Genomic DNA, 23724 nt, shown 5'->3' with positions numbered 1-23724 from the left:
AATCCCACATTTTCTTCTAATTTTTGTTTTCATTTTTTAAACTTAAATGTGTAATACCTATTTTGAGCAAAATTAACTAGGAGGCTGAAGTTATTTCCCCACCATCTTGTTAGCATTTGCTGTAGCCCTGAGTAGGATTGGCTGATTACCAATGAAGAGATGGTGTAGAGCCACTGGAAGCAGAGCCAGGAGCCCAGGTGTCTTGATTTGGAAGTGGTGGACGCGGTGTGAGGGGGGCAGGGAGAATCTGCAGCTTTGTCACACATGCCTGTGCACCTTGGCCCTTGTAAGTTCAGGGATAAACACAATAATAAGCAAGGAATGATGAGCAGGGCTCTTAGCAACCCTGCAGAGACCTCTGTGTTTTCATCAGGCTACATCTGCTTGGTTTCTCACCTCTGCAGTTGCCTCTAAACTCAGCACCCCAGGGAAGTTCAGAGAGGTCTGAGTGACTTCTGTCTCCTGACCTCCAAGTACAGGAAGACACAAACACATGTCAGCCCAGGGTTACAGAAGTTAAGGGCTATTTCAAATGATTATGTATAACAACCTCCTCTTGTCCTGTCCGCGTCTGTGACCAAGGGTACGGCCTCATTTGCAGAGAATACCAAAAGTCTAAAGTCAGGGCTTCTCGTGGATGTGGGTGCCCCTGACCTTCATACTTCCACCCCTTGATGGGAACTGAATCGTCATGAGCCTGTCATTTCATCAGCCACATGCCCCAAAGCATCCAGGCAGAGTCCTCTCTTGGTGTCACAAGTGTCTCATTTCACAGGTTTTCCTCCTCTTGCTCTTCATGCTTTACAGATCCAGTGAACCCTGCTGCTTTCTGAATCCTTTTCCTTCTGAATAGTACTCAGCCTCCTTCTCCAAAACTACATTAAAAGGACCAGAAGTTAAGTGGGACCCTGAGGCCTCTGGGTCCCCTGGTGACACAGTATGGGTCAGTCTTTGACCCACATTGCTGCTATTCACTGTTGCTGAACCACAGCCATTTATGTGGACTCTTTCCTCCAGCTGCTTTCTGTGCTGAAAGAAATGAGATATCTTCAACTGAGGCAGATGAAGCACATCCCTGATACAGCAGCAGCCATGTTCTCCTCCAGGGAGTTCTATCGGCAGCTCGTGGCACATTTGGAGTTGATGGCAAATTGGTACAACAAGGTGATGAAAACGCTGCTAGAGGTGGAATTTCCATTAGTGGAGAAAGAGCTGCAAAATATTGATCTCCATCTGAGAGCTGCAGAGGAGACTCTGAACTGGAAAACAGACGGTAACTGGGCACCACCTGGGCTCTGGGGGAAAGGCTGAGAGTCGATTCCAATAAAAGTTGGCAGACACTCAAATGATTAGCTGGTAATCTGGGTTGTTTTTAAAACACAAATGTACCCTCTCAGTCACAGGGCGAAGGTAGGGAAGGTAAGAAGTGTTGCTATTTTTCTTCTTCCTTTTCTTTGGATTTAATTAGTATATTTAGAAAACTTTGCTGTCATACACTGATGTAGGCTCAGAGGCTGCATGGGATCTCCCACAGTCTCCAGCACATACTGGGCACCCCATTAACAAGGGCTTTCACTGTATTATCATTGTTACTTGGTTTTCCTAACTGAACTGTAGACATCTTATGAGGGAACTATGAATTTACTTCTCTTGTGTTCTCCAATTCAATTCAATGAACTTTCACCTGGGGGGGCGGGGACTGTAGGGAGAATATGAGACATGAAGTATATGGGAATGACCCCTTCCCGGAAGAAGCTCACATTTAGTAGGGACAACAGACATGTATACAACATAAATTGTACAAGACAAGCTATGATAAAAAGCCCTCAGAGAGCTAAAAATAAAGTGTGGTAAACCACAGGAAAAGGAGATTAATTTGCATTAGTGTCCTCAAAAGAGTTAAAGTTTGAAAAGATCACAGTCAACTCACGGAAGTCTTGGAATGCCATATGAAAAAAATTAGAACTTTATTCCTTATACAATAGGAAATAACGTTTTCAACATTTAACACAGTGACAGTGCTTAAACAGGAAGGTTCATTAATCTCTGTAAGGTCACCAAGTTGCACAGGCATGGACCAGCAAGTGTACCAACTTTTATGTGTTTGGTAGGTAAGGATTAACTGTTTGTTTCTTTTCCTCCATAAGCAGAGTTTTGGTAAGAGTTGGCTTTTTAATACAACTAGAAAGAAAAAGTTTGATTATAATGAAGTAACCTGTGCAGAAAAGTCTTTTATAAAACCCATGAGTGTTGAATCCCTACCTTTCACAGCAACTAGATGTTCAGTTGTGCCGATGTCAGCTATTTCAATTAACTGTGTTTCTTTTGGGGAGCAGGCATTTGGGATTATGTCATTGAAATGACCGATAGTATTCATGATCTTGAACGAAGGATTCAGAAAACCAAAGGCAATGTGGAAAAGATCCAAAACATCATGAAAACATGGGTGTCTCCAATGTTTAAGAGAAAAGATGGGAGAAAGGAATGCCTTCTTTCCGTGGATGACCAACAAGATCAAATGGAAAAATACTACAGTTGCATCAGGGACTCTGGCCTGAAGATCCACGCTCTTGTTCAGGTAATAAAGAGCCTCCCAGACATGCCTACCACGAACGTCATGGGTCAAGAAGTGTGTTTGGGTGCGAGAAGTGATTTGGAAATTACAGTAATAGGTACTGTGTCTTCTGCTGTCACAGATAGAAGTTTATACGGATAGCATTGTGGTAGCAGGGTGTCAAAATTAGTAATCCTCTCTTAATGGTGGCACCACTTAGTCATCAAATGGTTTAAGTCCCACACCAAACCCCAAGGGAATAAAAAGAGAAGTCAGGGACAGAACTCTAAATTACCTATTGTACTAACTACCCCTAACTCACCCATACAACTCAGTGTGGAACTCCAGCATCATCTTCATAACCCAGCTCTGTAGAGCTGAAAGAGATGGTATTCCTAACTGCATTTGATGTAGAGAAACAAACAAATGCAGAGTGCAGCACTTAGTGCAGTAAGGCTTTGTCCTGCACTGTGACCGAGGCACTCTCCTATCCCATCCTCAGAGACTGAGCAGTGGAAGAGAAATGGAAGTAACTGCCCATGTTAACCCTGCGGAAGCAGCCACAGAGCAGTTCTGAGGGGCTGAGCTCAGGCACCAAGTCAGTGATGAATTATAGCTGCTATTTTGGGTTATTGATAATTTGAAGTACAATGGATCATGCTTTTGACTTTGTTAATTTTCTTGATTTTGTTTTCTAGTCATTAACTTCTGTTCTTTATTATTTTTTTCTAGTCCATTCGGGGGCAATTTACTGGTCTTGTTTTTCTAGCCTATAAGGGTAAACATGTAGGGCATTATTTTAAGGCTTTCTTCCTTTCTGAGACAAGCATTTGATGACATAAATTTCCCTCTGAGCAGTGCTTTACTTTCATTCCACAAATGTGATCTGCCTCATTTTCATTTCACTCAGTTTTAATTTTTTTCTGGTGATTCCTTTAACTTAATGATCATTTAGAAGTATATTGTTTAATTTCTACATGTTTGGGGCATCTCTGGTTATCTCAATGAAATTTATCTAATCTAGAATCTAATCTAGAGATTAGAGAAGCCTAATCTCTGTGCCTCTCTCTGGTTTAGAGAAAATACTCTGGAAGATTTTAATCAGTTGGAATTTAGTGAGACTTGTTCCATGACCTAGAATAGTGTTTATCTTATTGAATGTGCCTTTCGCACTTGACAACATGTTTATTCTTCTATTGCTGGGTACAGTGTTCCATAATTATCAATTAGTTCAAAGTGGTTAGTAGTATCATTCATATCTTCTGTATGATTTTTTATTTTTTGTCTACCAATTACTGAAGGTAGAGTGTTAAATCAGATATGATTTTTAATTTGTCTAATTGCTTAGTTCTGTCATATTTTTTATCAAGTGTTTAAGATCTATTAGTAGGTACAAACAAATCTATAATTATTATAACTTCCTGGTAAATTGGTTGTTTTATCATGAAATTCCCTGTTTATTTCCAATAATACCCCCTTGCTTTGAAGTCATTTTGGGGAGGGGTGACACTGTACTCTTTCCTTTCAGATTCACTATTTTTACTTTTTGCATTGTCCATCTTTTTCTGCCCCTTTACATTCAAACTATGTGTTCTTTCAAGTTCAAATTCAGGTTCACACAGTAGAAACTTACTCTTCTAAGTCTAATAACTCTGCCTATTAATTGGAGTGTTTAAACTTACACTTTTTTTTTAAATATTTTATTTATTTTTAGAGGGGAAAGGAAGGAGGGAGAAATATCAATGTATGGTTGCCTCTGGTGTGTCCCCTGCCGGGAACTGGCCTGCAACCCAGGCATGTGCCCTGACTGGGAATCGAACCGCAATCGTGTGGTTCGCAGGCCCGTGCTCAATCCACTTAGCTACAGCAGCCAGGGCAAACTTACACTTAACATAGTCATTGGTATGGATGGATTTAGCTCTACCATTTTGCTATTTGTTTCCAAATTTGCTTCATCTCTTTTTTGTTTTTCTGCTATTTCTTACCCACCTTCTTATTATCCATGATATCTTTTTAGTACTCTATTTTAGTTTGTCAATTGGAATTTCAGATTTACCTTGTTGTATTACATTTGTGGAAGCTATCTAGGTTTCAGTATGTCTCTTGAATTAATCACAAGTGTCAGAGTTTTTCCATGAAATACAGGAATGCGCATGTATGTAAAACACACTTCACAATAGAGTATTATAATAATTTTTGCTATAAAACTCAGGAAATTAGATTTACTCACAAACTCAGTATTTCCACACTTGTTTTTCCTTTTTGTAGAATTGAGTTACCATCTTGCTGTTTAGCTTTGCTAGTGACACATTCTCTCAGTTTCTGTTTATCAGAAAATGTTCTTATTTCATCTTTGTTTCTGAAGCATAGTTTCGCTGGATATAAAATTCTGAGTAGGCAACTTTGTTTTTCTTTCAGGAGTCATTGTATTATCTTCTCTCCCCCAATGTTTCTGATCAGAAGCCAGCCATAATTTGTATCTTTGTTCCTCTATATGTATTGTATTTTTTTCCATCAGGAATTTTTCCTAGAGTCTTTTTAAAATTTTGTATTTAAAAAAATTCCCATTTGACTATGATGTGCCTAGATAGGTTTTTTTTAATATTCAACTTGCTTAGAGACTGTGAGCTTCTTGAATTTTTCACCAAATTTGAGAAGTTTTTAATTAAATTATGACATTGTCTGGTAATTCAAACATCTATTTTATTTTTCTGGTTTTTTTTAAATTGCAACAGAAGGTTTTTTTTTCTTTCACATACAATAATTCTAAGAAGTAGGCATTCCAGGATTGGTGTGGCAGCTATTTTCTGAGTTTTCTCTTAGTGATTTTCTCTCTTGGTTAAATGTCACATTTTCCTGCTTTTGCATGGTTAGTGATTTTTTTTTTATGTTCTAGTCATGTTGGGTACCACTTTAGAATCCAGGCGTTATTTCTCTTGAAGAATCTGTTTCTCTTTTGGCAGGAAGTTAACTTACTGGTGGGTCATCTTGGTCCTGCTAAAGCTCAAGTTTAAGCTTTGTTAGGGAGTGTCTAAAGAAGCCTTACTCTAGAACAGAGCAGCTCTAATCTTAAAGCACAGCATTTATGAGGTCTCTACTGAATTCCTGGTTACCTATGAGGTCTTTTTATGATTTCTGATAGAATAAAAACATCTTCCAGTACTTTGTAACCAACATGATCTCCATTAAGCTTAGATCCCCAGTAACTGTTCTCTGCCAGGACTTGCAGTCTTGCCCTAAACATGCATGGGTTAATTCTCAAAGATTCAAGAGGACTTAGCAGTGTCAGTAGCCCCAAACCCCAGTTTGTTTTTTTCTGCCCAGCAGGAGGGATACTGTAGTTGAGATCCATGTTCCTCTGTCATGGGTTGGAAAGCACCTCTAGGTAAAGAAAGGTGGTTGTACAGCTTACCTTCAGTATTTCCCTTTTCCCAAGGATCACATCCCTTTACTGCCTGTTATCCAGTTACCTAAAACAATTGTTTCTTGTACTGCATTCAGTTTGATAGCCGTTTGTAGCAGAAGTTCAAGACCGATGTCATTTGTCTGTGTTGTCTAGAACAGAACTTGAGCTAGATCTTTTTAGTCTGTAGTAGATTTGAGATAGAGAGGTTAAAGTACAGATAGCTATATTGATCTCATGACATGTGGAAGGAGAAAGAACAACAACTAAACAAAGCAGTCATAAAAACTAAACATTTGCTTCTATATTTAATAATATACACATCTTAATAATACCCCAAAACCTCACTATATTGTCACTGTGTTATGATTTGTGTGCTGATGAACTTTAAGTCATTAAGAAAGTCTTAAATGTACTCAGGAAGGAAAAGTGTAGGTAGTGCATGTTAGAAATTTTACAGTTTTGTTACTCGAAGACAGGATCTTGAGATTTTTTTTTAATTCACGGAGATTTACTACATGAAAATGTTTGTAAAGTGGTATGAGTCAGCTAAAAAATTATTTCTGCAAAGTAGTTGCAACTTTCATTGAAGATACAAGATAAATGGAAAGTTACTGTAAAAAGGCTTAGTACTGACAGTGATGAAGAACACTTGCCATACCAGCAGGAGAGAGAGAAAGAGGAAGAGGAGAGGACATGTGTATTATTTTATGTGTGAACATTTTCTAAATCATTTCGTATGATGCAAGTTTTTAGTCGATATATAATTCTTGAATCATAATGCTTTCTACCCTCAGTCTTCCAGCATGACTTCTGCTTCGGCGTACCTTTCTCCACAGCACATCAGTCAGCGTTTACGACACACACACTGCGTCCAGCAGCGTACCTGCTGAGAAGGTGGCCTGAGCCCTCCCTCCTTCCCCAGAGACAGGATGAGACACCATCCTCTCTTTATGGGTTACCTTTGTGTTCCTTTCAATCAGTGGTGATTCCCATAAGATAGAATGGATTTGATAAGCATATATAGCAATTCTTCACAGGAATGTTTTTTTTCTCCATGTATTATTTATAGTTCCATTAATGATGATCAGAACTTCTTTATCATTAAACAGGGTTTACATCACTCCTTTATTTTTTAGGAAAACCTGGGTCTTTTTTCAGCAGACCCAGCCTCCAATATCTGGAAGACATATGTGAACTACATAGATGATATGCTGCTGGATGGATTCTTTCTTGCCATTGAGTGCTCCCTCCAGTACCTCCTGGAAAACACTGGTATTCACTGGCTTATGCATGTGGGTTATTAAAAGGATGGTAACAGTAATGGAATCTGTTGAGTTACAGTGAAGTGCAGTCAAGTGTTTGTGACTTTTCCCAAAAAGATGGTGAACATTTGGTGAATTATACACAGTAATATAGTAAAGGTATTGAGTTTCTAAACTGTTCAAACAGAAGAGACTTGGGTTGTTCCAAAACTCAGATGATAGACCAGGCTCTAAGACACTGAAGTTCAAAAGCAAAAACATAAAAGCTTATTCATTGTAAATCAAGCTTCAGTAAAGAGGAGCGACTAAGCTAGAATACCCGGAAGCATGGAAGCACAATTAGTAAAGGCAGCTTCATCTGGACTTGACTTGTGGTGATGGGGGTGGGGCAGTCTTTGCCTTCGAGCTCACTATACTCCATCTCTGTAACTTTGAGAACTCAGAGAGGTTGTAGTAGCCGGGTTAACTGGAAGTTTTTCTCTGTGAAAAAGGATCATAGAAGAGGCCAGGAATGAGGTAGCTTTCAGAACGAAAAGGAATGTTAAGAAAAAGGTAATGGCACTCTTTGAAGGTTAAATGATAGCTAAGGGCTATGGATTTATGGTAGCTACACTGGGTTAAGGTGCAGAGAATCAAATATATTATAGTAGGAGCTAATCTCAGCTAGTAAGGAGTGGGGTAGAAAGGGCAGAAGAGGTCAGGAATACAGTTGAATTAAACCTTTCACAACTGGTAGATTCTGAGGAGCTTCTCAAAGGTCATATGGAAGAATTCATCAATGGAAGGGCAGAGATGAATATTTTGAAGGCAGAAGATGAAGGTGAGATGAGACTTTAATATATCAAGTCCAACCCAAGGAAAGAAATCAAATGCAGAGTTAAAATAGGCAGGCCAAGATCTGTGTCCAGGCATCCCACCCATGCAAGAGGGCACATGCAGACCTGTAGGCTGAGCTGGGGCCTACCCTGAGCTGGAGAGGAGTGAGGCTCAGTGTTGAGTGGAGCTCACATGGGCAACACCCCCATGGTGCAGACGCTGAGGTCAAAGGCAAGGTGTTTGCTGGCAGGGTGCAGGGATTCCCCAAATCAACAAAGTGCAATAGCAGGAAACAGGGAAGCAGGAAAGCAGGAAGCAGCCAGCAAGTTCACCTTCAGGATCCTGGGAACAAGCCACTGTGAGGCAAAGGACACAGACACTGAGACTGGAGAGCTGGTTCCCAGGGGCCATTCCTCTCAGTGCCCACCTAGGTGAACAGACCAGCCTCCTCTGATGTTGGAGGTTTGGAATTTCTGGTCTCTCATTCCTCCTTCAAAATCTAGGAAGATACCTGAGCCACACACATGTGCAGGCAGTGCTCAAGAGATAGTCCCTAAATGCAGCGACTCACCTTTGACCAATCACACTCCTGACCTGCACTTTCTAATGTGGCAAGTTGTCTTCCTCTTGTGGGAAGGAGAGAGTGGTAATGAGAGGATGGAGCGAAGAGATGATAGTATTTTTCTGAGATCTCTGAAGCTACCTTTTTTCCATGGAAATGTGAGGAAAGGGGTGCACGCTTTCTTCACACTGTAAGATGGGCAGGAGCTAGATTTGGTAGCTGCCTGACTGAGAAGCTACAGATAAAATGGGAAAGGCACTGGTGAAGGCGAAGGAACCTAAAGAGAGTAAGTAGCCTCTAAGAAGAAGGAAATCATTGTGATCCTTCGCAGTAGCCAGCTGGGCAATTTTATTACTCTGATCCACCTTACCATTTCTACCTTCTTTAGTTCGGTCAAGCAAACACCATTCCTGTGCTTTGGTCTGGCCTCCCAGAAAATTCATTGAATGCAGCCCTATTGAGGCTAAATTCCACCCACTCTCCAGAAATCATCTTCCCCTTTTTAATTGTAAAGTGATTTACTTGCATCAAGATTGTGGAGCCACCAGGACCACCTGATTTGTATGGTCATTATGCTGGCATTGCATCTAACATGGGGATTGGGTTCTCATGACAGTATATGGGGCAAAACTCTCATAGAGTCAAAATAGCCTTGAAAGTCTTGTAAACCCTCTAAACTATGTGCAACCTGGCCTACTAAATTAGAAGCATCTAGTGCATGCAGGAATGCAGAATATGTCATGAGTACATAGGAAAAGCATGACCTTAAAAGGTTTTTTAAAACAACTGTTCTACAATAGTAGTATGGTTACTATGATATTGGTAAACTTACATTCCCTTAAGTTAAATATGCATTTTATGGGACGCTCCTGAGTGCAATAATGCAAATTTATTTTTCTGAAGTTTTGAGGGCCAGAGTCTAGTTTTACTTATTTCTGAGGAGCCCTCAGGTTTTGTTGTTGTTAGGGAGAATGATAACAAAACTCTATCAGTAGTGCAGCTTAAAGTGCAAACAAGTTTATGCCCCACACACTAGCCCAGTGCAAGTGCTCCAGGTTAGTGGGCAGGTCCCTTCCAACCCATGATTCCACCACCCACCAGGGCTTGGTGTTTGTTCTCTGCTTTAGCTGGGTCACCCGCCCCGGGGAGGGGAGAAAAGACTCACCTGCTGTCTCCAAGGCCCTGGCCCTGGAGTGGCACCATCATTTCTCTCCACCGCCTGCTGGTGAGGGAACCACGGGGCCACACCTTGCTGCAAGCTGGGAAATGTGGAGTGCACACTTACAGCTCTGGTTCTGGGTAAAGGGGCCAATAAATTCCAATAAGTAGTCTCTGCCGCTCACAGTATCCAGCACATAACAGTCTTCTCCTAAATACAACTACCACCAAAAAAGATATAGGAAAATAAGTGGTTATTGATAAAGTTTTGGCATTTATCTTGTACTTGGAATATCTTACTCCATGTTATAATTTGATTTAAATTTAGCAAGACGAGTTGTCTAGCAAGTTATCAGGAATTTTAAAATTACTCATACTGTTTTAAAATTCTTTATCACTATGGGACTACAGAATTAAAATGAGTTATGTTCTTATAGACAGGAGGTAGAATAGGTAGAACTGTAACATCTCTTTGCTTTTCATACCTGTGCAACCAGTGACAGACCCCCCCCCGGCCCCCTAGTGGCTGCCAGTGGTATTGTCTAGTCTGTACCTAGGAAGAAATGAGCTGCTTCCAAAAAAATGGCTTTGCAAAATCTACCCCTTCTCAACCAGTCTCTACTGCCTCCCAGGAGGCATTTGGGAACATGGAAGGAGACAGGCTTCAGTTGCTCGGTCACTGGAATATGCTGTCTGAAGACAAGCAGAGGAAGTGTTCCGCAGCACCCAGGACAGCCCCACATCAAATTTAAACTTGGCAGGTTCAAAATGTCAGTACTTCCCTTGCTGATAAATACTGCAAGACTGAGACCCTACCCTTTTCTAAATGTTAGCAAAGTTTACCTTTCCATGTTCTATACTGTGCAGCTCATTTAAAGGAAAGAAATGCTCTGAGCATTTTTAAAATGGTACTTCTCTTTGCCCATTTTACCTATTTTCCTTTTTTTTTCTCTTGTTTTTCAGAATGTAAGCCAGGACTCAACCCAATATTTGAAGCACAGCTGAACTTAGCAATCCCAGAATTAGTTTTCTCTCCATCTCTGGAGTCTGGAATGGAGGGCAGCTTCTATGAGATGGTTGAGGGTCTTGTCACCAGCATTTTTAGGATAGCATCTTTGGTGCCACGGCTTTCCCCACAAAACAGCGCTCCTCACTATCAGGTACTGGACCTGCAGCCACCTTGCCTTCCAGCCAGACCTGGGACTTGCTGCAGAGTGCTGGTGTGATCTGCCTGCTCTTTCTTGCTCCCCAGGTTGACATGGAGGCTGTGGCCCACTTGGCAAGGATGCGGAACACCCTCATGGACAGAGTTCAGGGCATGATGGCCCTCTGCTGCAGCTACCGAAACACCTTCAGCCAGTACTCTTACCTCTATGTGGAGGACCGGAAGGAGATTTTGGCCCAGTTTCTGTTGTATGGGCATGTCCTCACACCTGAAGAGATTGAAGCCCATGCAGAAGATGGCATCCCAGAGAACCCGCCCCTCCTCCACCAGTTTAAAGCACAGATTGACTCCTACGAAAAGCTCTATGAAGATGTGTGCAGGCTGGAGCCCATGAAGGTGTTTGACCACTGGATGAGGATTGACGTGCGACCCTTTAAAGCATCTCTGCTGAATCTAATTAAGAGGTGGAGCCTCCTGTTCAAACAGCACCTTGTTGACTATGTCACCAACAGGTAATACGGGGGTTTCCTTGGCTTTCATCCAGCATCCCAGGCTGTCTGGAGTGTTATGTTTTTGACTTGCCTTCATGTATTTGCCCATGGGCTCATTGGTTAAGTGAATTGAAACAGCCAGGAGGTTGTTGGAGGTTCTAGGCTTTTGGACACCCGTGGTAATGTTAGTCCTGCCCTTTCCTTTGCTCACTAGATGTGGCCTGTTTTTGTTTTATTTTCCATTTGGTGCCCAGTGTGTGAAAGGCACTCTGTAAGTAGTAAATAATGTTCAATGCAACAAGAGCAGATCCAACCTTCCTTCCCAACTCTGGCTGTTAAATCTCTTTAAGTCTGAGAGGCAAAGGGGTGGGGGGGTCTTTCAAATTCTTTTTCTACCAGTTACTCCTGGGGTCAGATCATCCAGCTGTGCAGCATGGGTGTTGCTGAACTGACACATTCTAGGTGCCTATCTGGGCCACTCTAGCCTTGTGACAGATTGGATCTGAAATTCTGTCAATTCCATCGGGACCCAGACCTCTCAGCCTGGCACCAGGCCCTCCACACCAGAGCCTCACCCTGTAGGTGAATGGTCACATTGGAGAGCAGTCTCCCAGTCACTTCACAATAGCCTCATCCCCCCAGATCCACCACAGTCAGGGTCTTGACTCCCACCCCCTTTTCACAGAATCCTGCTGGGTGCCACAATCTCCTGTTCAGCAATCAGCCTTTAGGGCCCGCTGATGCTATTGGGCACCTGACCTGACCCCTCCCTGAAGTTTGGTGTTGGTCTTGCTGAGTGCTGCAGCTGGCCTGCTCAGTGACCTAGAATGGAAACAGCCAAGTTGAAGATGTGTCTGTCTACAAACGGATTCAGAGACTTTGTAGGGGTGATGGTCCACCCATGAAAACCACAGGAAAGCAGTGTGGGATGTTTCAGACAGGCCTTTGTAGGTGTTCTTTAAGGAAAGGCCAGTTTTCCGTGTTCAGAGAGGCAAGAAGGGGAAGCTGTAGTGGGGGCGGAGGAGGGGACCATGATGGCCCCAAAAGGATTAATGTTTGAGGGACAGCTGCCCTGTGATCCCTCTCAAGTAGCAAGTCTGGTGACCCAAGATCATGGGAATATTTTTTAAAATTTAGGCTTTATAATTATTTAGGTATGGCAAGACCAACAGGTAGGGACATCAGCATTGGAAAGACCATTTGTTAGACTCACGGACCCCAAAAGGACAGGGGTGCGCCACACCGACCAGGGCACTGAGGAGTGCTCCTCACGCAGTCAGGAGGGACAGGGGCAAGGGGGTACCATGGAACAAAGCCCTTAATGAGGCTCCCATGGGAAAGAATGGGTGATCCAGGGTAAGCAGGTTTAGGCTTGGCTAGTTTGAATAATTTCAACAGGCTCTGGTCTGTCCTTAGCCGCCTGGCACCTGGCCCTGGGGCGGTCAGGGCAGGGTGGAGGGGACAGTGGCATGGTATGTGAGAGACAGTAAGAGGAAGTGGCTGAGGGTACAGATCCTGGACTGATTGATTTGCGCCTGCAAACCATGATCAAAGACGAGTCCTTTACAATCTCCAAAAATGGTCTCACCTGGGAGGGGCAGTTCCTCCAGGGTCAGCCAGGCCCCAGCTGTCAGACCATTAGGAACACGTGGTTGATGCAGGGCCTGGTGGTAGCAGCTGCCACAGTCTCATCAGGCCAGGCTTTGCAGGGTCTGAGGATTGGATTCACAGGATGAACACACAGGGGAGCAGTTAGGAGACCTTACTTCATGTCCGTGAACTGCTCACCTCTGAAAGAAGGTAGTATGAATTTCTGTAAGGCTCCTTTCAGTGTATTAGTTGGTGATTTCATAAACTACTTTACTACACTTTAGGAGAGTGAGTTGTTGTATTCCAAGGATTAGGTAAAATAGACATAATTGGAACAATAAAAACCATTCATCACTGAGTGTCTGCCATGTAACTTTGTGATTTCCCTCTTCCCATAGTGGGTGTCAGATTCACCCAACCTTGCCTCACAGCTTATGTACACTTCATTTGCTGTCATTAATCCAATCCATTTTTATCATTTGTCTTCTTCAGCTGGGGCTGCTCTGATACTGTGATTTATAATAACAAATATATATTTGGTCATTGTCCTCTTTTCTAGCCCAGAGCTCTTAAGACACTTCGAATTTCCAAAGTGATGGGACTGATAAAGGTGCCTTTTGTTCTATTAAAGAGGTGACTTTTGGACCCCACCTGAGGAAGGGGTCTGGTTGCCAGGAGAGCCAACTATGTGATTAGAGAGTTGGAACTTTCCGATGCACCCCCGACCTCTGGGGACGAGAAGGGGCTAGAGATCGAATCAATCACCAATGCCCAAAGATCTAATCAATTATGCCTCTATAACAAAACTTTCATCAAAACCAAAGCAACAGGGATTGGAGAGCTTGCAAGTTGATGAACATGTAGTGATTTGGGGAAAGCGGTGGGCTCAGAGAGGGTGTGGAGCTCCATGTCCTTTCTGTGTATCTCTTTTGTCTGGCTATTCCTGAGTTACATTCTTTTATAATAAAACAGTAACCTAGTAAGCAAACAGGCTCTCTGAGTTCTGGGAACTGCTCTCACAAATTAATTGAACCCAAGGAGGAGGTTGTTGAAACCTCTGATCTATAACTGGTCGGTCAGAGGTACAAGTGGTAAGTAGAATTATGATTGGTGTTTGAAGGGAGTGGGGCAGCCGTATAGGATTGAGCCCTTAACCTGTGGAATCAAGGCTGCCTCCAGGGACATAGTCTCAGAGTTGATTTGAATCATGAGACAAATGACTTGGTGTTGGTGGTGTGAGAAACCTGCCCCGACCCTTACCCTACACATACACATTGGAATTGGTACTAGAATTCTAATTTCTGCCAGAAAAAGTAACATACACTGGCCTAAACCACAGAAATTTATTTCTCACAATTTTGAAGGCTAGGGAGTCCATGATCAATTTGTCAGCCCATATGATTCCTGGTGCGAGCCATCTTTCCAGCTTGCAGGCAGCTGCCTTCCCACTGTATCCTCACATGGCCCTTCTTCAGTGTCTGGGGGCGGGAAGGAGAGAGACAGAGATACACACACACATACACATAGAGACAGAAAGAGAGAGAGTCTTCCTCCTTTTATAAGGCCACTAATTCCTTATTAGGGCCCCACCTGCACTTTTTAGTCTCATCCAACCATAATTACCTCCTAAAAGGCTCACTTCCAAATTTCATCACATTGGAGGCTAGATCTTCAATGTACGATGGAATGTAAACATTGCATCCATAACATCATCTAAACTCAACTCCTATTTGTCCCTTCATGTCCTCATCTACCCCAGCTCCACTCTGGCCCTTGCAGAGCTTTCCACTGTGTCCTTCCTATAGACCTCAGGATCTTCTATCAGCAAATGCTCACTGTTCTTTTCACCTTCTCTTATCCTCTTTTTACACTAACTGAAGCCAAGCCCTCTCCTAAAGACACTGCTTCCCTTGTATCCCTCCCAGGTAGGGGCTGACTTTTCCCCTATTACCACTGGTCTTGGATGTAGGTAAGATATTCTTGCTCGTCAGTATTTCTTCCAACTCATTTCATCATCTCTTCTTTCAAAGCCCTCAGCTCCACTGGAGCAAATTCTATCAGACAGTATGAACTGCCACTAGTCTGCATACAGTCATGCTGTCCCATCACTGCAGATCTTACCATCTGGCTCAGTCCCTTTTCCCACCCTTCAGCTGATAATCATCCTCAGTGATGCAACCTCCACATAGTCTCCATCACACCTTCCTTTTATTTTGTTGATCTCTCTCTCCAATGCACTTTCCCTCCATCATACTTCTGTTACCTAATTCCACCTTGCACTCTTCGTGGGGCAGGAGGAAAGATTTGGAAGTAATTGTTCTCCCTTCAAAATCTCAGGTTTGAGCATCCCATTCTCTACCACCAGCTGGTATCGTTCCAGCTGACTTACTTGTCACTGCTGCCATGAAAAGTTCTTCAGACCCATCAGGATTTTCAATTCATTGTCCCCTATGCTTTCTCAGTGTTTATTATCCTTGCTCACCATTCCCACTCCCACCTTATAAAACCCCAACTCTGTCTAAATTCAGGGCTTCACACCTGCTGCACCTGGGCGATTCATACTTGATGAAAAAAAATGAACAAATCATTCTTCTGCCAAGTCTCATGTATAAATATAAAATTCAAGTAGATCCTGCACATTTTCATAGATATTTACCAATTCTCTCAGACTTCCTTTTCCTCTTTCTCCTTAAACCTCAAACATCCTCTTTGCCCTTATAACTTTGTCTCTCATTCACTGAAAAATTAGAAGCAGTTATGAGAAAACGAACTCCCCTTTTCAACCCCAAATTAACCATCCTACTTGCATTTGCAGCCATACTTTCAATGACCTCAACTATTCCAGTGGATAAACTCTCCCCACTTTTCTAAGTCCGACCTCTTCCCTCTCATCTACTGAAGAACCCACCTCCTTAAACATTCCCTATCATGCTCAACAGTGTGCAAATGTATTGTCAAGCTGCCACCTTTAAAAAGAAAGGGAGAAAGAAAGAACATGGCCCACAACTCTTTCTGGCTACAACACAATATAGATATCTCTATATTTTATTCTTTTACTTCTGCATCCATTGTCTGTATGAACAGTTTTATCATGAACTATAGCATGCATACAATTTAGAAAAAATATGACAACAAATACTTATATTTGCCTTATCCAGCTAAGAAAGAGAATATTGGCTGTATTTTAAAATTTCCTTATGTATTTCTCCCTGATCAAATCCCCTCCCTCCCTACTAGATGTTACCCCTACCCTAAATGAGAAATAGTCCTTTTCATGCTTTTCTTCATGACTTAAATATATATATTACATACATATACATTACACACAGATACTTATTCATGGCTTGTATATATCATATACATATATATACATACATATACACATGCATGGCTATATATACATGTACATATTCATGGATTAATATATATTATGCACATGCATATGTATATGCATATATGTGTATGTGTGCGTGAATTATGCATGTACATATATACATATGCATACACATTTATACATTCATACATTTGCATTTTAAAATATGAAAATGAAACGATGTCACATATTTTAATTGTTTCTGTTTTATTTTTTTAATTTAATTGTCTTTCAAGTACACTTTTCTGTCTTTTACACCCATCCCAGCCCACCACCCCAGTGCTTCACACCTCCCTTCCCTATCCACCCCCCTTAGTTGTTGTCCATGTGTCCTTTATACTATACTAGTTCCTGTAAATCCTCCCCCCTTTTTCCCCTGAAATTTCCTCCCCTCTCTCCTCTGGTCGCTGTCCCCCTGTTCTCTATTTCAGTGTCTTTCTTTTTATTTTGCTTGCTTGTTTGTTTTATTGTTTAGCTTCCTGTTAAAAGTGAGATCATATGGTATTTGTCTTTCACCGCCTGGCTTATTTAATTCAACATAATGCTTTCCAGTTCCATCCATGCTGTTGCAAAGGGTATGAGCTCCTTCTTTCTTTCTGCTGCAAAGAATTCCATTGTGTATATGTACGATAATTTTTTGATCCATTCATTTACTGATGGGCACATAGGTTGCTTCCAACTCTTGGCTATTGTAAATTGTGCTGCTATGAACACTGGGGTGCATAAGTTCTTTTGGATTGATGTTTTAGGGTTCTTAGGATATAATCCCAGCAGTGAAATTGCTGGGTCAAAAGGCAGGTCGATTTTCAGTTTTCTTAGAAAATTCTGTACTGTTTTTCATAGTGGTGTGCCAGTCTGCAATCCCACCAACAGTGAACTAGGGTTCCCTTTTCCCCACAATCTCTCCAACATTTGTTGTTTGTTGCTTTGTTTATGATCGCCATTCTGACTGGTGTAAAGTGGTGTCTCATTGTGGTTTTAATTTGCATCTCTCTGATAGCTAGCGATATTGAGCACCTTTCCATGTGTCTCTGGATCCTCTGTATGTCCTCCTTGGAGAAGTGTCTGTTCAAGTCCTTTGGCCATTTTTTAATTGGGTTGCTTGTCTTCTTAGAGTGAAGTCGTGTGAGTGCTTTGTATATTTTGGAGATTAAACCTGTGTCTGAGGTATCATTGGCAAATATGTTTTCCCATACAGTTGGTTCTCTTTTTATTTTAATACTATTTCCTTTAGCCATGCAGAAGCTTTTAATTTTGATGACATCCCATTTGTTTATTCTTTCCTTTATGTCCCTTGCTGTAGGGGATATATCAGTAAAAATGTTGCTGTGTGAAATATGTGAGATTTTCCTGCCAATGCTCTCCTCTAGGACTTTAATGATGTCACAGCTTATATTTAAGACTTTTATCCACCTTCAATTTAGTTTGGTGTATGGTGTAAGTTGGTGCTCAAGTTTCATTTTTTCTCACGTAGCTGTTCAGTTCTCGCAACACCATTTGTTGAAGAGGCTATCTTTACTCCATTTTATGTTACTGCCCCCTTTGTTGAATATTAATTGACTGTAGAGAGCTGGGTTTATTTCTGGGCTCTCTGTTCTATTCCATTGGTCCATATGCCTGTTTTTATGCCAGTACCAAGCTGTTTTGATTACAGTGGCCTTGTAATACAGTTTGATATCAGGTATTATGATCCCTCCTACTTTGTTCTTCTTTCTCAAAATTGTGGCTGCTATAATTGTGTCTCTATCCGGTTTTGGAATTAGGATGATGCTGGCTCCATATACATTTTTGAAGTGTTTGTTCTATGTCTGTGAAATATGCCATTGGTACTTTAATAGGTATTGCATTGAATCAGTAAATTGCTTTGGGTAGTATAGACATTTTGATTATGTTAATTCTTCCAATCCATGAACACAGTATATGTTTCCATTTGTTTGTGTCTTCCTTGATTTCTTTCTTTAGTGTTATGTAGTTTTCTGAGTACAGGTCTTTTACCTCCTTGGTTAGGTTTATTCCCAGATATTTTATTTTTGTTTTTGCTGTATCGAATGGGATTTTTTTCTTGATTTCGGCTTCTACTGTTTCATTGTTGGTATACAAAAATGCCTTTGATTTCTGGATATTGACTTTGTAACCCACTGTCTTGCCAAATTCATTTATTAGATCAAGCAGTTTTTTGGTAGAGTCTATAGGATTTTGTATGTACACAATCATGTCATCTGCAAACAGTGACAGTTTTGTTTCCTCCTTTCTGATTTGGATGCCTTTTATTTTCTTTTCTTGTCTGATCGCTCTGCCTTAAAGTTCCATTACTATATTGAATAGAACTGGTGAAAGTGGGCAACCTTGTCTTGTTCCTGATCTTAGTGGAAAAGCTATTAGTTTTTGCCCATTGAGTATGATGTTGGCTGTAGGTCTCTCATATATGGCCTTTATTATATTGCGGAATGCTCCCTCTATTCCCACTTTTCTGAGTGCCTTTATCATAAATGGGTGCTGTACCTTATCAAAACCTTTTTCTGCGTCTATTGATATGATCATGTGGTTTTTGTCTTTGCTTTTGTTTATATGATGTATTACATTTACTGATTTGTGAATATTGAACCATCCTTGCATCCCTGGGATGAATCCCAGTTGGTCGTGGTGTATGATCTTTTTGATCTCTTGTCGGATGGGATTTGCCAATATTTTATTTAGGATTTTAGCATCTATGTTCATCAGCAATACTGGCCTGAGGTTTTCTTTCTTTGTTGTGTCTCTATCTGGCTTTGGAGTTAGGATGATGCTGACTTCATAAAAAGAGTTGGGGAGTTTTCCCTCCTTTTGGATTGTTTGAAATAGTCTGTGAAGAATAGGGGTTAGCTCTTCCTTGAATGCTTCGTAGAATTCTTCTGTGAAAGCATCTGGTCCAGGGCTTTTGTGTGATGGGAGTTTTTTGATTACTGCTTCAATTTCATCTGCTGTTATTGGCCTGTTCAGGTTTTCTGCTTCTTTTTCATTGAGTTTTGGAAGATTATATTTTTCTAGAAATTTGTCCATTTCACCTAGGTTTACAACTTTCTTGGCATACAGTTCTTCATAGTAATTTCTTACACTCCCTTCTATTTCTGTGGTATCAGTTGTAATCTCTCCTCTTTCATTTCTGATTTTGTTTATTTGGGTCCTCTCTCTTCTTTTCTTGATGAGCCTACTTAAAGTTTGTCTATTTTGTTTATCTTTTCAAAAAACCAACTCCTGGATTCATTGATCCTTAGAATTGTGCTTATAGTCTCTATGTCATTTAATTCTGCTCTGATTTTGGTTATTTCTTTCCTCTACTTGCTCTGGGCTGTCTTTGTTGTTGTTCCTCGAGTTCTTGCAGGCATAGGGTTAGGTTGTTTGTTTGAAATGTTTCTATCTTCTTTAGGTAAGCCTATATTGCTATGAACTTCCCTCTCAGGACTGCCTTCACTGTGTCCCATAAGTTTTGGGTTGTGAGTTCATTTTCATTTGTTTCCAGAATCTTTTTGATTTCTTCCCTAATTTCAATCTTGACCCATTCGTTGTTTAATAGCATACCATTCAGTCTCCATGCTTTTGGGTGTTTGGGGTTTTTTCCTGTGGGGTTGGTTTCCAATTTCATTCCTTTGTGATCAGGAAGGAAATGCTTGGTATGATTTCTATTTTCCACAATTTCTTGAGGCTCGTTTTGTGTCCTATCATGTGGTCTATCTTTGACAATGTTCCATGTGCATTTGAAAAGAATGTGTATTTAGCTTCTTTGGGATGAAGGGCTCTATATATATCAGTCAAGTCCATTTCATCTAGGGTGTTGTTTAATGCCACAATATCTTTGTTGATACTTTGTTTGGAAGACCTGTCCATTTTAGACAGTGGGGTGTTAAAATCCCCTACTATAATTGTGTTGCTGTCAATATGTTTCTTGAAGTCCTTTAAGATTGTCTTTATATATTTGGGTGCTCCTATCTTGGTTGCGTATATATTTACGATGTTAAGTTGTTCTTGGTGGATTCTTCCCTTGAGTATTATGAAGTGACATCTGGGTCTCTCTTTATGGCCCTTTTTTGAAGTCTATTTTGTCTGATATGAGAATTACTACCCTGTTTTTTTTTTCTTTTCTTGTCCGTTTGCTTGGAAACTTTATTTCCAGCCTTTCACTTTTATTCTGTGATGGTCTTTTGTCCTGAGGTGGGTCTCCTTTAGGCAGCATATGTGTGGGTCATGCTTTCTTATCCATTCAGCTATTCTATGTCTTTTGATTAGAGCATTTAATTCATTTATGTTTAAGGGTATTATGGATAGGTACTTATTCATTGCCATTTTTTTACCTGTGGTTCTCTCTGCTTCTCTCTTTTCCTTCCTTTCCTTAAAGCAGTCCCTTTAATAGTTCTTGTAGAGCTGGTTTGGTGAAGGCATATTCTTTTAGACTTCTTTTGTCTTGGAAGCTCTTTATTTGGCCTTCTATCTTATTGAGAGCCTTGCAGGGTAAAGTAGCCTTGGTTGTAGGGCTCTGGTTCTCATTACTTGGACTATTTCTTGCCATTCTCTTCTTGCTTGGAATGTTTACATTGAGAAGTCAGTAGCTAACCTTATTGGGGCCCCCTTGTATGTTACTTCCTTTTTCTCCCTTGCTGCCTTTAAGATTCTCTCTTTGTCTTGGAGTTTTGCCATTTTAATGATGATGTGTTTTGAAGTGGGCCTCTTTGGGTTCCTCTTGATTGGGACTCTCTGCGATTCCTGGATTTGTGTTACTAGTTCTCTCATCAAATTAGGGAAATTTTTCATCATTACTTATTCAAATACACTTTTTATCCCCTGTTCCTCTTCTTCTCCTTCTGGTATCTCTATTATTCAGATATTATTATGTTTCATATTGTCTTGCATTTCTCTTAATCCCTCTTCATTCTTTCTGAGCCTCTTTTCTTTTTTCTTTTTTTTTTTTTTTTGCTCTTTCTGGGAGTATTTTTCTACTTTTTCCTCCAACTCACTGATTCAATTTTCTGCTTCATCAATCCTGATTTTCATTCCTTCTACCATGTTCTTCAGTTCAGAAATTGTATTCTTCATTTCCTCTTGGCCTTTGCTGATAGTTTCTGTTTCCTTTTTCATGTTGGTATAGTTTGCAGTGAGTTCATTGTAGTTCCCCTGTAGTTTCTGGTAGCTCATTGTGAGCTCTTTGAATTTCCTGATAACCAGTGCTTTGAATTCAATATCTGAGAGTTGACTTGCTTTTATTTCATCTAGCATTGTTTCTTTGGCTTCTACCTTTTCTTCATTTGGGGAATGTTTCTTTGTGTTACCATTGTTTGTGAGACACTTGTTGTTAGCCTCAGCTTCTTAAATTGATCTGTTCTGACTCCCTGCATTTATGGTATGAACTTCTGTTGTTGAATACCTGTGAAATTCAGTGGTGCAGTCTCCTGCAGGTATCTTGATGTTCTCCGCTTCCTTTGTGTGTGTGATCAGTTGGAGGGGGAGGCAAAATGGTTTATGAAAGCAGAAGAGTATTTTATGATATTTATAATCACAGCCAGTGGAGAAGAGATAGAAGATCTTTAGACTATATATGGTGTTAACCATAATCTTCAACCCAATTTGGCACTTTTAAGAAAGGATAGACAAAAGATAAGTCTCTTGTTGGGGAAGAAAGGCTTGTGATTGGATCTAGAAAGCAGTGAGGTTGCGGGCGGTCTGATTTTGAGGTAAGGTGAGAGTAAAGAATAGTAAATAAGTGTAGCATGTGATCAAATAGACTTATTCACTATAGTAATAGACTTGAGGAACCTGTAACATGGTCTAAGATCTGGGATATGTGTTGTGAAGTATTTACCGTTGTATAGGACAGCTGTTATTTACAATAATATTAGAGCAATAATCATATGGCAGACTCTATGTGATCTGTCTGAATAGGGGGATAGAGCTTTGGGTATTGTGCTAAAGGAAAACAAGTGGCATGAAGTATAGAAAATTAGCAATACACTGTGGAGGAGAGAACAGGGAAACCTGTCAAATAATACAATATAACCAGCCAAGACTAAGAAGCCTATACAGAAAGAGGAAGAATACAAAAAGGTACTATTAAAATATAAAAGAAGTGAGAATAATGAAAAAATAATACAAATATTCAGCAACTTGTGGCGTTTCTGCTATAGCAAAGTGAAATTTGTCTCTCTGTCTCTGCTGTTGGGATGCCCCCTTCTTTTGTCCCACTCCAGTCTTTTCACAGTTCCCAGTTATTTGTGTCTCTTGTGGGTAAAAGAAAACAATGCAACAAACAAACAAACAAACAAAAAAGGCAGGAGAAGGGAGGAAAAAGTGATAAGTTTGGACAGAAAGGAAGAAGGACTAAAACAGGAAAAAAGAAAGGGGAGGAATAAAGTATTGAAAGATAAAACAATAATAAAATTAAAAATATATAAGATTACTAAAAAACAAAACAAAACCTTCCCTTGTTGGTTTCAAACTGTCCAAACTGGTTTTTCTGGTTGCAGCAGGACCTCTCTGTGGGCTGGGGTGCAGGCATGGGCCAGCCAGGCTACCAGACTGGGGTGCGGGTGCCCACGTACCCACCAGGCTGCCTGGGTCCCACGGGATCTGTCACAGTCCTTCCCAGTCTTATGGGGGGACTCAAATGCTTTCATCCCTCCTCTGGATTGCTGCCAGGCTGGTTGGGAAGAAAGCCAAGCTGCCGTCGCAGGAGAATACCTCAGTCCATTCTCCAAAGAAAAAACTTCTCCAGAAAGCCTGCCTCTCAACCCAGCCCAGTCCACAGCCAGACTGGTGACAATGGGCCTCTCAATTCTCCCAGGCTGGGGACCACAGAGTCTGCAGGTGAACACTGCCCTTTGTCCTTGTTACCCTCTCTGTAAACTCAAGCAGACAGGTCTCTGCCTGGTGTTGCCCAGCCTTGCTTAGATGGGGAGGGAGGGAGCTGATGACTCAGCTCTCTCCCAAGGACCCTGCAGCAGGCCCAAGGCTCCCAAAGAGTCTGCCATAGCCCCACCAGGTGCTGGACTCCTGAAGAGTCCTCCCTGGCCAACGCCCCCAGCGCTGGTCACCTACCGAGGCTGCTGGGTGCCCGGGCTCCCATGGAAGACACCCCCAGAGCTGGTCCCAGACCGATGCCTCTGGACCCCGACCAAGACAGCGGCCCTCGTTGCCGCCGCTCTTCTTTACTCAGGTCCCCGAGACCCCACTGACCTGCCACTTTCTGGTCCTTCAGCGTCTGTCACAATCTCTGGTCTCTCAATTTCATAAATGCCGGGGAACCGTTGGTTGATTGCGCTGTTCCTCAGTAGAACTGCCAGGATTTTCTCCCATGTGTACAGGACCTGGAATCCACTCTGT

At 41.4% G+C, this 23724-nt stretch overlaps 1 protein-coding gene across 5 annotated transcripts in view; it reads left to right on the top strand.

Moving 5' to 3' along the window:
* Positions 1–23724, top strand: part of DNAH9 (dynein axonemal heavy chain 9) — a 393611-nt gene that overhangs the window by 52894 nt on the left and 316993 nt on the right. For all 5 annotated transcript variants that reach the window (XM_037028297.1, XM_037028295.1, XM_037028294.1 and 2 more), the window contains exons 13-17: positions 1018–1273; positions 2337–2578; positions 7097–7232; positions 10722–10918; positions 11011–11435. In XM_037028297.1, coding sequence (XP_036884192.1) covers positions 1018–1273; positions 2337–2578; positions 7097–7232; positions 10722–10918; positions 11011–11435 — 1256 coding nt within the window. The remainder of the gene's footprint in view (positions 1–1017; positions 1274–2336; positions 2579–7096; positions 7233–10721; positions 10919–11010; positions 11436–23724) is intronic.

This window comes from Sturnira hondurensis, unplaced genomic scaffold (assembly GCF_014824575.4).
Source record: "Sturnira hondurensis isolate 20B ecotype Veracruz unplaced genomic scaffold, ASM1482457v3 Scaffold0019835, whole genome shotgun sequence".
NCBI lineage: Eukaryota > Metazoa > Chordata > Mammalia > Chiroptera > Phyllostomidae > Sturnira > Sturnira hondurensis.
This window is presented reverse-complemented; position numbering and strand designations above follow the sequence as displayed.